At 50.1% G+C, this 15,165-nt stretch overlaps 1 protein-coding gene across 1 annotated transcript in view; it reads left to right on the top strand.

Annotated features, from left to right (window-relative positions):
* The window catches only part of PPEF1 (protein phosphatase with EF-hand domain 1), a 71,719-nt gene that overhangs the window by 47,422 nt on the left and 9,132 nt on the right, over positions 1 to 15,165 (top strand). The window contains exons 8-11 of the mRNA XM_039914214.1: positions 7,858 to 8,024; positions 9,613 to 9,649; positions 11,404 to 11,553; positions 14,677 to 14,859. Coding sequence (XP_039770148.1) covers positions 7,858 to 8,024; positions 9,613 to 9,649; positions 11,404 to 11,553; positions 14,677 to 14,859 — 537 coding nt within the window. The remainder of the gene's footprint in view (positions 1 to 7,857; positions 8,025 to 9,612; positions 9,650 to 11,403; positions 11,554 to 14,676; positions 14,860 to 15,165) is intronic.

The raw sequence follows: 15,165 nt of genomic DNA, 5'->3' as shown, positions 1-15,165 counted from the left end.
GTGCCGTGGTAGAAATATTCATCTTGGGCAGGGATCTTATCCACCAACTCCGTTGTACTGTACTTTCCCAGGCGCTCGGTACAGCACTCTTCCCACAGTAAGCGCTCAGTAAATACCCCTGATGAAAGAGCATGCCGGGGAGGTGTGCCCACGTTGCTTAAAGCCCTCAGTGGCTTGGAAACACAGGGTTATTCTGTAGAATTCCCACTGTTTTGTAATGAGGTTGGTGTTTCTGCAAAATGGCCTCCTCTTAAGCATTCTAAACGCATCCCTCTAATCACCGTTATATTGCCTTTTGGGTTAAGGAAATCATGATTGTGTGAAAACGGAACCCCCCAAAATAGCTCTCTGGTCTGCCCTCTCAGCAGTTGCATTCTCAGCTTGGAGATGTAAGAAATTTCCCACAATGAGTTCCAAATTGCTTTTCTTTCCAACTCACTTGACTAGATTTCGGCTCAGCAGCTAGCCCGTCTTGCCATTGTGCTTCCGATGATCCGTCTTTCAGCTGGCCGGAACCGGGGTGGCCAGCCGCGGGGACAGGTGCGGGGAGGCGGGGAACGCAGCCTTCCTCCCTCTCGGGGGGTTGAGTCACTTCCCCTTGTCAGCTGGCAGCAGCGAGCTCGGATGCTTCGTTCCGGGAAGGCTAAATATACCCGCGAAACCTGTCGACGAGACCGTTGTCCCGCCCCTAGGAGGGAAGCCATCAGCGCCTGGCTCCCTGCTTCCTCCCCTTCCTCCAGCGTCGGAGCCAAGGAGCCCACTGGTCAAATGCACTTAGGCCCCAGGGCTTGGTAAGGTGGGCTGCCTTGGTGCGAGGAAAGGAGACCTACAGGTGACTCTTCTCCCATTGCAGGCCATTTTGCTACTGTCCCACTGTAGTATGGAAGCCCAGGCGCCATCTTTGGTCCACTCTGGGGTGGGATCACCGCCCCCTTCACCGCCCTAACCCCCAGATTGGGTCTCACTCGCTCACCCGCCTGGGCCTGCCCCGCTCTGGCGACCGGTCGGGAAGCTGCCGTCGGCCCGCGGCTCTCCCTTGCCGAATCGGAGCAGCTGGAAGCCAGAGTGGCCACCGGTCACTCATCACACCCGGCCCCTCCGATCACGGCCGATCCTCTCCTCCCCAGGTGACAGTGGCTGTAGCTGACTTGGCTTGGCCCTGCTCCGAGAAAGCGCTTATTTGAGAGCTGTAGTCTGCTCTGCCCCGGCATGCCGCTCTTGAATTCCAGTGTTTAGTGGGTTATGTTCTTATTTTAAAAAACAACAACAAAGAACTATCAACACCAGTTAATACACCGTGTGAAGTCCGCACGATTTCCCCAGTGTGTTGTCATCATATTCAGAAATGGGTGTGTACAGTCTGGAGAAGGATTGAACCAAGTATGCTGCTTTGGCTCCCTCCCCTCCCCGTTTAACTTGAATAACGAGAACAAGGCGCCAGGGGTTTCCCGTCTTCTAGACGTCCCCCTTTCCCCCCCGCAGATCCCTCTCTGAGAAGTCGGTCCAAGCCTGCCCCAAGGCAGACAAGGATTCAAGCTCGGCCTCGTCGGCTTGTGGCTGGAGATCAGGGTCGGGGTCCTGCCTGGAGTGTTTCGCACAGGGATTCTCTCTGAAGACACTGTTTTGTTTCTTCCTCTTCTCGTTGTGAAGTTGCTGCACACTCATCCTCCTGGGGTTTGGCCCTCACACTGCCTTGCCCTTAGAAACCAGTTGCTAGCGGTGCAGACCGTCAACACAAAACCCAAACGGAAGCACGTTTTCGTTTTTAAAAAGGAGCATTTGCCCAGGCGCCATGTCGCCTGGGTGCCTTTCCGTATTTTGTTTGCGTCACTGACTTTTTGAAAGTCCCTTAGGTAATCAGTCAGTCGTTGGTATTTGCCTATGTTAATGTCCTTCAGAGCTGGCTTGATAAACAAGAACCATCTGATAGCAGAATGGGGGTTTTTGCTTCTAGGAAATGTTCTGGTAGACCAGGTTGCCTTGTTGTTCAATTTACGTCGTTTTCTGAAGTAAGGAGAGTGTGTGTGTTTTTGTGTGTGTGCTCTCACAAATGTCAAGTTTGTGAGTCCTGATTTGGGAGTAGGGAAGAAAGGGACAGATTTCAGCCCAGTCTCCCTTGTCCAGTAATAATAATAATGGTGGTATCTTTAAGCGCTTACTGTATGCCAGGCATTGGGGTAGATATAATATAATCAGGTCACACATAGTCCCCGTCACACATGGGACTCACAATCTAAGTAGGCAAGAGGAAAAGTGTGGAATCCCCATTTTACAGATGAGTAAACTGAGGCACAAAGCAGTGAAGTGGCTTGCCTGAGGTCACCCAACAAGTAAGTGACAGGGCTCGGATGAGACGTCAGGTCCGCTGATCCCCAAGCCTGCGGCTCTTCCATTTGGTCCCAATGCTCCCGACTCGTGTCAAGGAATATTTTCTTGAGATCCATTTCAAGCAAGAGCTCAAGGTTTGGAAACCCCAGAGGTAAGAAGCAGCATGGCACAGTGAATAGAGCATGAGCCCAGAAGTCAGAGGTCATGGGATCTAATATCAGCTCTGTCACTCTTCACTTGAGAAAGTGCTCAAAAGATACCATTGATGATGATGACGGTGTGATGAAAATGTTATCTTCTGTTATTAGAGAAGTGAGGCCACCCCAAAAAGTTTATAGAGTTGCCCGCCATTCGCCAGAAGTGGTATTATCTCATTTCACTGCTGTAACTTTCACTCCTGGAAGGATTTGAAGGAGGGTTAGGGGTACAACCTCGTCTCTCCGTAGGAGCCGGGGGAAAGGGCAGGGGCAGACCTATGTCCACCACTTTTTGGTATTTTCCCAACTGGAGGCTAACAACCCAGCATAGAACCCTGGAATTGCATTCTTTGACAAAAGCCTTGCCAGGTGAAGGGGTGTTATATAACTCTCTGAATCCTGGGTAGGTTCCAGATTTTTCATAAACTAGAAAAGATTTCAGCGTCTGTTTAGATGTATTAAAATGAATTCATTGGTTAAATACTGTCAATTGAGTCTGTATTGTGTGCATAGCACTGTGATAAGTGTAGATGAGAATTAAACACAATCCCTGGTCCACTAAGAGGCTTTCAGTCTATGATTAGTGGGGGCTTGTGAGTTGGTGAGGGGCCCGTAAAGATCCTTATTATTATTATGGTATTTGTTAGAGAAGCAGCGAGGCTCAGTGGAAAGAGCACGGGCTTAGGAGTCAGAGATCATGGGTTCTAATCATGGCTCCGCCATCTGTCAGCTGTGTGACTTGGAGCAAGTCACTTGACTTCTCGGTGCCTCGGTTACCTCATCTGTAAAATGGGGATTAAGATTGGGAGCCTCACGTGGGACACCTGATTACCCTGTATCTACCTCAGCGCTTAGAACGGTGTTGGGCACATAGTAAGTGCTTACCAGATACCAACATCATTATATTACCGTACTGTGTGTCAAGTACAGTTCTAAGTGCACTGATGAAACAGTTAAAACAAAGACAGAAGTAGTAATCAAAATAAGAGTAATGAATGAAATCCCTTTATATGTGCTGGTGTTTGTGGGCCAGTGTATGTCTTTATTTATTTATTTTTCCTTACTGGTGTCTTAGGTCTTTTCAGGATGGGGGACAGTCTGAGTATTTTTGGGTGTATGTGTTTATCTGTGTGTCCTGGACTTCATCTCCCTTACTTCTCAGATTTTCTCCTACTGGTGCTTCAAAGCTGGCCTTGATTTTTTCAGAAACAGGAAGGGTGTGTGTGTCCATCTGTCGCTCTCTCTCCATCTCTCTGTCTCCCCCTTTCTCCTCCCCCACCCTACTAGTGTGATGGATTTTACATATTTGCCTGTTGCTCAGGAGTTTGCAGGATTAAGACTTTCTCATCTGTCTGTCACAGTCTTTTGTGTGTGAAGATGAAACCGCCAAGAGTGAGATTTTTATCGGCCCCGTGAGCGGATTTGATCAGCAGTTTAGGACCGACAGTCCCTCCCGCACTGTGTGCAAGTAAAGATTAGTCACCGAGCCGGCTGCCTTTTTCATTCATTAGTTCATTCAGTCGTATTTTTTGAGCGCTTACCGTGTGCAGAGCACTGTACCAAGCGCTTGGGAGAATACCGTCCAACAATAAATTGCCCACCGGGTTCATTTCTCCTTAACCCGGTGATAAGTCGCTGTGCTCCAAGGCAGTCGGCCCATTTCTGATTGCTGAGCGCCAGATCGACCTGATCTCTTCCAGGCTCTCCTCGCCTCCTGTTACTGCTGCTAGGGGCTCAGAGCATTCAAGAGCCCCCTTTGTCTGCCCACTAGACAAGCTTACTTGCATCTGTTTAGCGATGAAGGCAGGCCCAATTGTTCGGTTGATAGGACCAGGGCCCTCCAGCCTTTCCCTTATACAGTTGAGGAAACTGAGGCCGCTGTGACAGAGAATGGAAGAGGAAGAGTTAGAATTCATGAGTCCTCCGAGCATGAATGATAATGGTATTTGTTAAGCCCTCACTATGTACCAGGCACTGTACTGAGCGCTGGGGTGGATACGAGCAAAATGGGGCTCAGTGTCTCCATCTCCATTTGATAGATGAGGGAACTGAGGCACTGAGAGGTGAAGGGACTCGTCCAAGGTCACAGAACAGACACATGGCAGAGCCAGGGTGAGAACCCCTGACCTTCGGACTCCTACGCCCATGCTCTAGCCACCACACCATGCTGCTTCTCAGAGCAATGCAGCCTCCTGACCGTACTGAGATTCAGTCTCCCACAAAGCAGCTCTGGTTTCGAGGGCATCTTGGTACCCTCCTGAATTTGTATTTCAGACCAAATCTTCCGCAGAGATCTGTGGTGTTGGAATCTGATCTGCCGCTCCCATCTGTGGTTCAGAAAAAAGTAGTTTCGTCCCTCTCTGAGAACACATGGCTACGAGCATGAATCCGTCTGAGTGTTTCCCAGCTGGCACAACCAGCTCGTGGGCCGAAATGCCAACTTGGGGGTGTTCAAAGAGGCCTCTCGCTGCCGAGGTGGAAGGCTCACCGGAAGAACGCCCCAAGGTCGCACCTTTCGGAGAGCTCCGTCGAGGGCCGAGATGGATTCGCTCCAACATCCTGAGGGTCCCTTGCAGGTTTTGCTCTCTTGAAAGGATTCGTTTGGTCCCGGAGCTAATTAAGAGTGGGCAGCTTGCAGATGCTTCCGTCAGAGCATTTGTCTTTGTTAAATTACAAAATGCTCCCCTCTTCCGACAAAGCCTTGAATTTTTAAATCAAGCCTCGGCAAATTAGACCGTTAAATCGACACTGTGAGCGGAGACCCCCTGAAGCAGAAAAGGAGATGCTGGCGGACAAAGAGAGGCTAATTAACTCCTAACCCTGTGGATAGTACATTGATGGGGCCAATTGGGAACCAGACCCCCTTCCCTCCCGCCCTCCCATCCCAATTTTCCGGTTCTGCGGGTCTTTCGTTAGAGAGCTATCTTTATTCTCTGCCTATGACGTACTTCACTGCTGCCACAGGAGTTAATTGCCTTTGTCCCGGAATTAATATTGTATGTGAAAATTGAAAAAAAAAAAACCAAAAAAAAAGAGAGACCCAATTTAGAATTTGCAAGTGAAAGCAGAACTAAAAATAACGGAGGTGGAAATCCAGATAGTATTGTCTGCGGCACTTTTTAAAAATAAACCCAGTCTGAAAAGCGCCTGGGTATCGCAAAGACATTTTATCGGGTGATGAGTGGTGTTCCAAGAACCCCTTTTGTTCAGCCCCACACGAAGAGTAAAATTCAGGTTTCTCGAAGCTGTGGCGTTCTTCTAAGGGCCGTCTTTTAAATCCCCTCTAGAAATACCCGTTCTTTGTGCCCCCCGAGTATGCCCTCTTTAATTCCGTATGTGATGTATGGGAAACCCTGCTCCAGAATTCTCCAGAGAGAGTTTGGTTTTGCGGCAAACCCCGGTTCCTCCGGTTTTCTCGAAGCTGAGCTCCGTCGTGTGCTGTCATTAGTAGCAGTAGCGTCGACTGCAGTATACCTTGGGCAGTGCACTGTGCCGGGCTCCTGAGAAGTAGAGAAGACAAAGGTGGCAGGTTTCCTGCCCCCATAGAGCTTTTCCTCTCTCCTCTGGAGAGTCTGCAAAAGCAGCATTTCAGAGGTTGTGAAATCTCTATCTCTTCGCAGAGTCGCACCCGGAGAGTTTCCAGTCCTCTACCAGTCTCGGCTAAGGGAGGGAGAGTCAGGCAGAGGTCGGTCCATTCCATTCCTAACTTGGCCAGTGGCTAGCAAGTGGAAGGCCGTCTGCTAAAAATCAAAACTCCCCCGTGCTGGGCAGCAGCGGTAGGGGACAGAGTCGAGGGCGGAGACTCAAGTTTACCACGTGGAAGGTGGCGATGGTAAACCGCTTCCGGATTTTTACCAAGAAAACTCTATGGATCCACCACCGGAACGATTGCAGATGGAGAGCGGGGCGTTCTGGGGGAGATGTGTCTGTGGTGTGTCTGTGGGTTGGAAACGACTCGACTGCATAGCGCGAGACAAGGAATCTCTATCTCTATCCCTTCCCGAAGCGAACCATCCATGATCTTGGACCTATTTGACTAAAAGATGCTTCGATCATTCATTTGGTGATTATTGCTTAGAAGCTTGGAAGCATCTGTTGCCTTCTGATCCGACGTATACGATCGACTTCTTGGACCAGTAGCTTTCCCTGGTCATTTTTTAGGTTTTTCCGCGAAAGATTTTACATAACTTATGGTTAACGGCTATTTGCTGCTGGGTTTCAGGTGGAGCGGCTTTGGTTGAGAAAGAACGCATTGGTTTTTCCAGATCATCCCTAGCTTTTCCCTTCGTTGCAGGGAATCTCCACCGGCTCCCTCCACTCCCACCACGACCTCTCTTGGCCTGTTAAAAGTTTGAGCCTGCACAAACCAGATGTGGAATTTTCGCAAATATTTTAAAAAGCGCGATTTAAGAAACTCTAGTTATAGGTGTGGCGGAATCCTTCTGTGCCCAGATCCTAATTCCCTGCACCACGGTCTGTGAGTATTGGCTCAGGCTTTAGGCAGGTCACTGTGTGCCTTTCTTTTATTTGCAAGCTTGAAGCTAGATGTGACTCCTGTGGAAACTGGCTTCTGAGTGGAGGTCACCTACCTTAGCAGTAATCCTTCCAGGGCTGTTTGAGCACTCCTCTCTGAAGGACAATCAATCAGTGGTATTGATTAAGGGCTTATTGTGTGCAGAGCACTGTACAGGATGCTTGGGAGAGTACAGTACAGAAAACATGGTACATTGGTGACCACGAAGGATTATTTTTTTTGGTGGGCATGGGATATCTGTTAAGAGCTTGCTATGTATCGGACCCTATACTAAGCGCTGGGATAGGTAGAAGCTTGTCAGGTTGGACACAGGCCCTGTCCCTCATGGAGCACACGGTCTTAATCCCCATTTTACAGGTGAGGTAACTGCGGCCCAGAGAAGTGAAGTGACTTGCCCGAGGTCACTCAGCTGACCGGGGGCGGAGCCGGAATTGGAACCCAAGTCTTTGTGACTCTGAGGCCCAAACTCTATCCACTAGGTCAGGCTGCTGCTTCTCGCAGTGCAGCCTTGGAAACGGTTCCGGCGTGGAATTCCCCAACACCATCTGGTCCCTCCCAACTGCTCTGTGCTTCCCCCAAAGAGGATTTTCTCCCGAGACGAACGAGGTTGGGGTGGCGGGGCCTGCCGCCCAAGTCCCCCCTCCCGCCGCCGAGAAGATGACACCGGCTCCTCGGGCCCAACGGGGTCGACCACCGGGCTCTGAAAGCGGGGTTTCATTTTTTTATGACTTCTTGTAACCTTCGTCGTTTCAGATGCTCTCTACACCCTTGGGTTTTCTTTTCTCTCCTCTTCTACAGAACGGTCTGCCGTCGGGAGAAAACCCCTACATCTTCAACGGTGACTTTGTAGATAGGGGAAAACACTCCATGGAGATACTGATCATCCTCTTTGCGTTTCTCCTTGTCTACCCTAACGACCTGCATCTGAACCGAGGGAACCACGAGGATTTCATGATGAATATGAGGTAATGCCGCCCTTGGCCTTTTTGCCTGCTGAGATCTCCCTTTCCTTTTCGATCACTCGTGTCACCTGGTGACCGAGGCCACGCGCCCCCTGCTCCCGATGTCTGGCGGTCGGCTCCTCGGATTTGCCGGGTGTCTGGTGGGCCCTGGAAAAATCCCTCCTGCCCCGGGACAGAGCCAGGGTCCGTGCGGTTCCTTGAGAGCCCGGGAGAACTCCCCAAACTCAGTGCTCAGAGTCATAGCTTGTGTTCAGGAAAGTTGATTTGCCATCCAAGGAGCTGCAAGGTTCACTCAGTGAGTGACCCCCCAAAACAGACAGGCAGCTCCCCCTCCACTTCTCGCTCATTCTCTTACACACACTCACAGACACACGCACACACTCGGGCCCCTCCCCTTCCCACACACACCCACCCCAGGTGTTTATCCCAGAGCTATTATTATTGCTACTGCCAATACTATTTTTAAGTGCTTACTATGTGCCAAGCAGCGTATTAACCACCGGGGTAGATACAAGTTAATCAGGTCGCTCACAGTCTGAGGAGGCGGGAGAAAAGTCATTTAATCCCCGCCTTGAACAGATGAAGAAACTGTGGCACAGAGAGGTGAAATGACCTGCTCAGGGTCACCCAGCAGGCAAGCGGCAGAGCGGGGATTGGAACCCGGGGGTTCCGACTCCTAGCCCTGAGCGCTTGTTCCCCGGCCACACCGGATTCCCGCCCAGTCTGCTCTCTGCCTCGTGCAGGTTCCCAGCCCAGGTCGTGGGATCCAGGGACCCTCTCCCTGCTGGTTCAACTGTTTCCCCGAGCATTGCACCACGCCCCTACATTTACTTCCCATTAACTCCACCTGCAACAGCCAAGACATTCCCCTGGGGGCGGGGGACGGGCCTCGGTGGGAGGTCAGCCCGGCCTTGTAGCAGCATCTCCAGGTCCATCAGCTTCCTCATGGCTCCCCACGCCCGCCATAACTCCGAGCCCTCCCGCCCATCAAGGCTCCAGGCCCTCTCAACCTGTCAGGGACCGAGGACGTCGCACAACACACGCACCCGCCAAACCCGCTCACCCTCTTCACTTGGGGCGACCTCTGCTCAAAGGCACCCTGGGCAATAAGTGTAAAAGTTCTCATTTTATTTTCGGGAAACTGGTTTTTGCTGATTTTTTAAATGGTATCTGTTAAGCACTCACTACGTGCCAAGCACTGTACCAAGTGCAGGGGTAGGTGCGGATTAATCCCAGCTCGACCACCTGTCTGCCGGGTGACCTGGGGCAAGTCACTTCACTTCTCTGAGCCTCAGCTCCTTCGTCTGTAAAACGGGGATTGGGATTGTGAGCGCCACGTGGGACCGGGATTATGTCCAACCCGATTTGCTTGTCTCCACCCCAGCGTTTAGTACGGTGCCTGGCAACGTAGTAAGTGCTTATCAGATACCATAATTATTATTATCATCATCAGGTCGGACACAGTACGGGTCGCTTGTGGGACTCACAGTCTAAGTGCACTCTCCTTTCCGGCGATTCGCCTTACGGGATTTACCTACGTAGATTTTATCAAAATGTAATTCAGTAATACTTTTTCCTGTTGCTCTTTCAGATATGGCTTCACGAAAGAAGTTATGCAGAAATATAAGGTAAGAATTCCTCTCTTTGTCCACTTGAGTCTGAGAGTTATGTCGGAGGTGGAGGTACCGTCAGAGAGGGGGAAGGATGCTCGGATTTCAGGATGAAAATTAAAAACATACTTTCAGGAAGTACGGACCTCAGAAAATGAAAGAACACAGAGAAAACCATTAGCAGGGTCAGACCAGTTGTCCATCCCGGCCAGGTTTTTGCCTCCACTGGTGACGGCGGGATGCTGGTTCATTCATTCAGTCATTCATTCAGTTGTATCTATTGAGCACGTACTGTGTGCAGAACACTGTACAAAGAGCTTGTCACATTCCTTGACCACAATGAGCTTACAGTCTAGAGGGGGAGAGGAGCTGTTCATGATTTCTCTCTCTGACATCTTAATTAATGGTTAGGTTTATGCTTTCTAATACACCCTCGTCTCCCAGAACACATGTGTTCATCTGGGGTTTTGGACAGAATTCTGTGGGGGAATTAGGGACTTTCCAAGTGCTTAGTACAATGCTCTGCACACAGTTAACGCTCATTAAATATCATTGAATGGCAGTGAATGAATGACTTCTCGCCCTTAAATTTCTGTGCACTGCTCGTGAATCTGTTGTTCTTTTTGACTTGCGCAATTGTCTGATAACAGATTAAATACAATATGTTTATCATCCGTGGAACTTCCTTCTGTTTTGCTCATCCCACCCCACACTTCTCTGGCTGCCTTCTTATTTTTGTTGCCTGTGTGACCTTGGGCAAGCCGCTCTACTTCTCTGTGCCTCAGTTTCCTTAACCGTAAAATGGGAATGGAGACCGCGAGCCCGGTGTGGAATACGGACTCTGTCCAGCCTGAGTACTCCGAATCTACCCCAGCGCTTAATACAGTTCATGGCACATAGTGAGCACTTAACAAAATACCATTAAAAAAAGGAGTAGAAAAGAGAATCCATAATAAACACTTAGCAAGGACCCAGGGGAATAAAAAAGGAGTAGAAAGCAGAATCTGTGGGTTTTGGAAGGTGGACACAGGTGGTGTCAGTGGAGCATCGGAAGCCATTCCAGTTGAAGGTCCATAAAGCTTTTGCAGTGGTCAGAAAGCAGGACAAATGCAGGACGGTGAGACCTAAACCCATTACCGTAGGACACATCCGGCTTCTTGAGCAGTTTGACCACAATCACACTCCACACCAAAATGGCAGCAGGAAACGGCCAGTACCGAGGGAGGTGCCATCATCCCTGTTTGGGGCCTCACAGTCACATGAAATAATGTATTCTACAGTTCTGAATCCTGCCCTGGGTTTGGTCTGCAAGTCTCCTTCTCGTCCCTCTCTCTTAATAATTATGATACTTGTTAAGTACTTACTATGTGTCAAGCACTGTTCTGAGCGCTGAACATTGTTCTCTTCCCCGCCATTAGATGACCCCGAGGGTTGACACGTTAGTAGTTTTTAATCCACATCGGAAACTGCCAGTTTGGGACTTGTGGACTAATAGTAGCCAGTAGACTGATACAGTCTATCAGTGTGTCTTGCCTACACCAAGGGAGTAATTTCCTTTTTTTTTTTTTTTTGTTGGAGAAATTGTCTAGAACTTGCTTGAAAACTTAATTTTTGTTTCACTAACTTGCCGTGGTTGAAGAGCGAATTGATACTCACTGCCTTCTTTTCATGGGGGTTTAAACAGTTGCTTTGGGGATATAACATAATTATTATTACTTAAACCTGAGTTTGAGGGGCAAAAACCAACTTACCAAATGCAATTGACTTTCTAGCACCATGGTGGACAGATTTTGCAGCTTCTCGAAGATGTCTATTCCTGGCTCCCCCTTGCAACTGTAATTGACCATAAAATTCTGATCGTCCACGGGGGAATATCAGACACTACAGATTTGGAGCTCCTCAGCTGTTTCGAAAGAAGTCTGGTGAGTTACCGGGGGCGAATCCCAGGCCGACAGTTTTACAGTCTGGAATTGTTTAAAAGAGATTAAAAAAATCATCCTAAAGTGCTTTTAATGCAGGGAACAATCAATCGATAGATGGTATTTACTGAGCGCCTGTTATGTGCAGAGCATTGTATTAAGCGCTTTGGAGAGGACAGTACAGCAGAGTTGGCAGACTCACTCCTTGCCCACAGTGAGCGAACAGTCTAGAACAGTCCCAACCGAATATTTTCAGGGATGTAAATGTGCGGAATGTCCGACGAAGACGTACGTACCTTTCCGCTCGGCCGTCCGTGTACGAACCCGCCTTACTTAGGAATGTAATAAAGCAGGTCAGGGTTAGATGTGGGGTCCGCCGACTGAGGCCTTCCCCGTGGCTGCCCCTCGTTGGCAAGTGGAAACACCCTGGATTGACAGTTCAGTGGAGAAGAAAAGGAAGGGGCGAAATTTTAGACCTTGGGTTTTGGCCACAAGTTATGAGCAGGCTCAGGACATTTGACATTCTAGGTAACTTTTGCTCAGAAATGTTTTTAACCTGCTCTGAGGTGTGACCTTGGCAAGACTTTCAAGTGATGGTAAACCTGGCCTACTATTTTTGAAGGCTTAGAGTGGCGACTGCTTGAAAAGAAAAATACAGAGAGGCTCATTTCCCGGGGAACTGTGGTACAGTTCTGGATTGAGAAGCAGCATACTAGTGGATAGATCATGGGCCTGGGAGTCAGAAGGACTTGGGTTCATTCATTCAATAGTATTTACTGAGCGCTTACTATGTGCAGAGCACTGTACTATTCCGGCCGTGCCACTTGTCTGCTGCGTGACCACGGGCAAGTCACTTCGCCTCTCGGGCCTCAGTTACCTCATCTGTAAAATGGGGATAATACTGTGAGCCCCACGAGGGACATGGATTGAGTTCTCCCACACCCTTCTGCATCACCCTGACTCGCTCCCTTTCTTCTCCCCCCGCAGCCGCACAGCATTTACCTCCGTATCTGTCGTTTGTTTATTTATATTAATGTCTAGTCTTCCCCACTGGAGCGTAAGCTCGTTGTGAGCAGGGAATGTGTTTATTGTTGTACTCTCGCAAGTGCTTAATACAGTGCTCCGTGCACCGTAAGCGCTCAGTAAATGATTGAATGAATGAATGAGTTCACCCTCTAGTCCATAAGCTCGTCGCGGAGAGGGACCGTGCGTACTAACTTTCCTGAAGTGTTCTCTCCCAAATGTCTAGGGCAGTGCTCTGCCCACAGCAAGCGATCAATAAGTACCGGTGATGGATTGATTGATCGCCCTGGCCCCCTCTGCTCCCCCAGTAAGGCCTCTAGGAGCTGGTGCCGATGGTGGTGTTGGGTTTCAGTGGTGGCAGAGACCACCCTGGCGGATCTCGCTTCCCGCCTTCTGCCACCCGGGCTGTTCCGCTCGGTGCTGTGCTCCCGGCGGCCGGAATTTCCTCCTCCGCCAGGGCTTCCAGGCCTCGCTCTGGGCCCGGCAGAGCATCGGGGCAGTGCTGGCTGGAATTGTATTGACCTTTTTTCGTGCCGTACCTGCTGTGGCTCCACACTGCACTGTTTCCACCTACCCTTACCGATAAGTAACTCTCTCATGGTGAGTGAGTGAGTGAGTGTGTGTGTGTGTGTGTTGTGGGGGAGGGAGAGAGAAGGGGCAAGTCTGCGGGCCGCCCTAGATTGTGGCCACACCCTGGCGGGCTAAGCCGGTGGGATGGGGAAGGCCACTATCCAACTCGCCCTCCCCGAAGCGGGACGGGAGTGTCTTCGGACCGGGGGACGTGGCGGAGCCGTGAATGATCCAGTCTGCCGGGGTGATGCCCTTGTCTTTTTTTTCTTTTTTTTTTTAATAGTATCTATTAAGTGTCTACCACGTACCAGGTACCGTTCTAAGCGCTGGGGTAGAGACAAGCTAATCAGGTTGCGCAGAGTCCATGTCCCATATGGGGCACACAGTCTTTTTCCAGATGAGGGAACTGAGGCCCAGAGCAACGTCGCCCAAATCCGCCCCTTTCTCTCCATCCAAACTGCTTCCGTATTAATGCAAGTCCTTATCCTCTACCGCCTCGATTACTCTATCGGCCCCCTTGCTGATCTTCCTGCCTCCCGTCTCTCCCCACTCCAGTCCATACTCCGTTCGGCCGCCCGAATCATTTTCCTTCAAAAACGTTCAGACCGTGTTTCTCCACTCCTCAAGAAATTCCGGCGGTTGCCCATCCACCGCCGCATCAAACAAAAACTCACCGTTGGCTTTAAAGCACTTAATCCCCTTGCCCCCTCCTCCCTCACCTCCTGCTCTCCTGCTACAACCCAGCCAATACACGTCATTCATCTAATGCTAACCTTCTCACTGTACCTCGATCTCGTCTAGCTCGCTGCCGACCTCTCGCCCGCATCCCGCCTCGAGCCCGGAATGTCCTCTCTCCTCATAGCAGACAGATAATTGCTGTCCCCCACTTCAGAGACTTATTGAAGGCCCATCTCCTCCAAGAAACCTTCGCTGACTTAACCCCTCCACTCCTCCCACTCCCTTCTGCGCCGCTCTTACTTGTGCCTTCATTCATCCTCCCTCCCATCCCCACGGATCTGTTATTTACTTTTATTTATGTTAATGCCTGTCTCTCCTTCTAGCCTGTGAGCTCGTTGTGGGCAGGGAATGTGTCTGTTTATTGTTATATTGTCCCAAGTGCTTAGTGCTTGGCCCATGGTAGACATTTAATAGAAGAGCACGGCCTTGGGAGTCAGACGACATGGTTTCTAATCCCGGATCCGCCACTAGTCTGCTGTGGGACCTTGGGCAAGCCACTTCACTTCTCGGTGCTTCAGTTGCCTCATCTGTAAAATGGGGATTAAGACTGTGAGCCCCACATGGGACACCCTGATTATCTTGGATCTACTCCAGCGCTTAGGATGGTGCTCGGCACATAGTGAGCACTTAACAAATACCATAATTATTATTAATTAGTAGTAGTAGTGCAGTGCTTTGCTCCCAGCAAGCACTCAATAAATACGATTGAATGAATCAGTGAAGTGAATCGCCCAAGGTCTCCCAGCAGTCAAGTGGCAGAGCCGGGACTCGAACACAGAGCCTTCTGTCTTCTAGGTGAAATCGGTGCTGGTGCCGCCAATGCCCGTGAAGACAGAGAAGGCCCAATTCCAAAGCTACTCCACGACCCAAGGCGTGGCTTCCGGTTTCGACAGAGTGACCTGGGTCCCCTACAGGAATGCAACCTTGATCGACAGGTGTGACAGGTCTGGAGAGTTATCCAGGAAAGAGTGGAAGCAGGTATGTAGATGGGAGAGCTCCTTCCGTTCCAGGGTGCTCTCGGTGTATGGAGATGACTCCTCTTATGGGGTGGGGAAGTGTAAAATAATAATGACGGTATTTGGTAAGCGCTTAGTAGGTGTGTCAAGCACTGTACTAAGCGCTGGCGTAGATACAAGGTAATCGAGTTGTCCCACGTGGGGCTCACAGTCTTAAGACCCATTTTACAGATGAGGTAACTGAGGCACCGAGAAATTAAGTGGTTTGCCGAAGGTCGCAGAGCAGACGAGTGACAGAGGCGGGATTAGAATCCTTGACCTCTGACTC

Source organism: Ornithorhynchus anatinus, chromosome 15, assembly GCF_004115215.2.
Source record: "Ornithorhynchus anatinus isolate Pmale09 chromosome 15, mOrnAna1.pri.v4, whole genome shotgun sequence".
Classification (NCBI taxonomy): domain Eukaryota; kingdom Metazoa; phylum Chordata; class Mammalia; order Monotremata; family Ornithorhynchidae; genus Ornithorhynchus; species Ornithorhynchus anatinus.
This window is presented reverse-complemented; position numbering and strand designations above follow the sequence as displayed.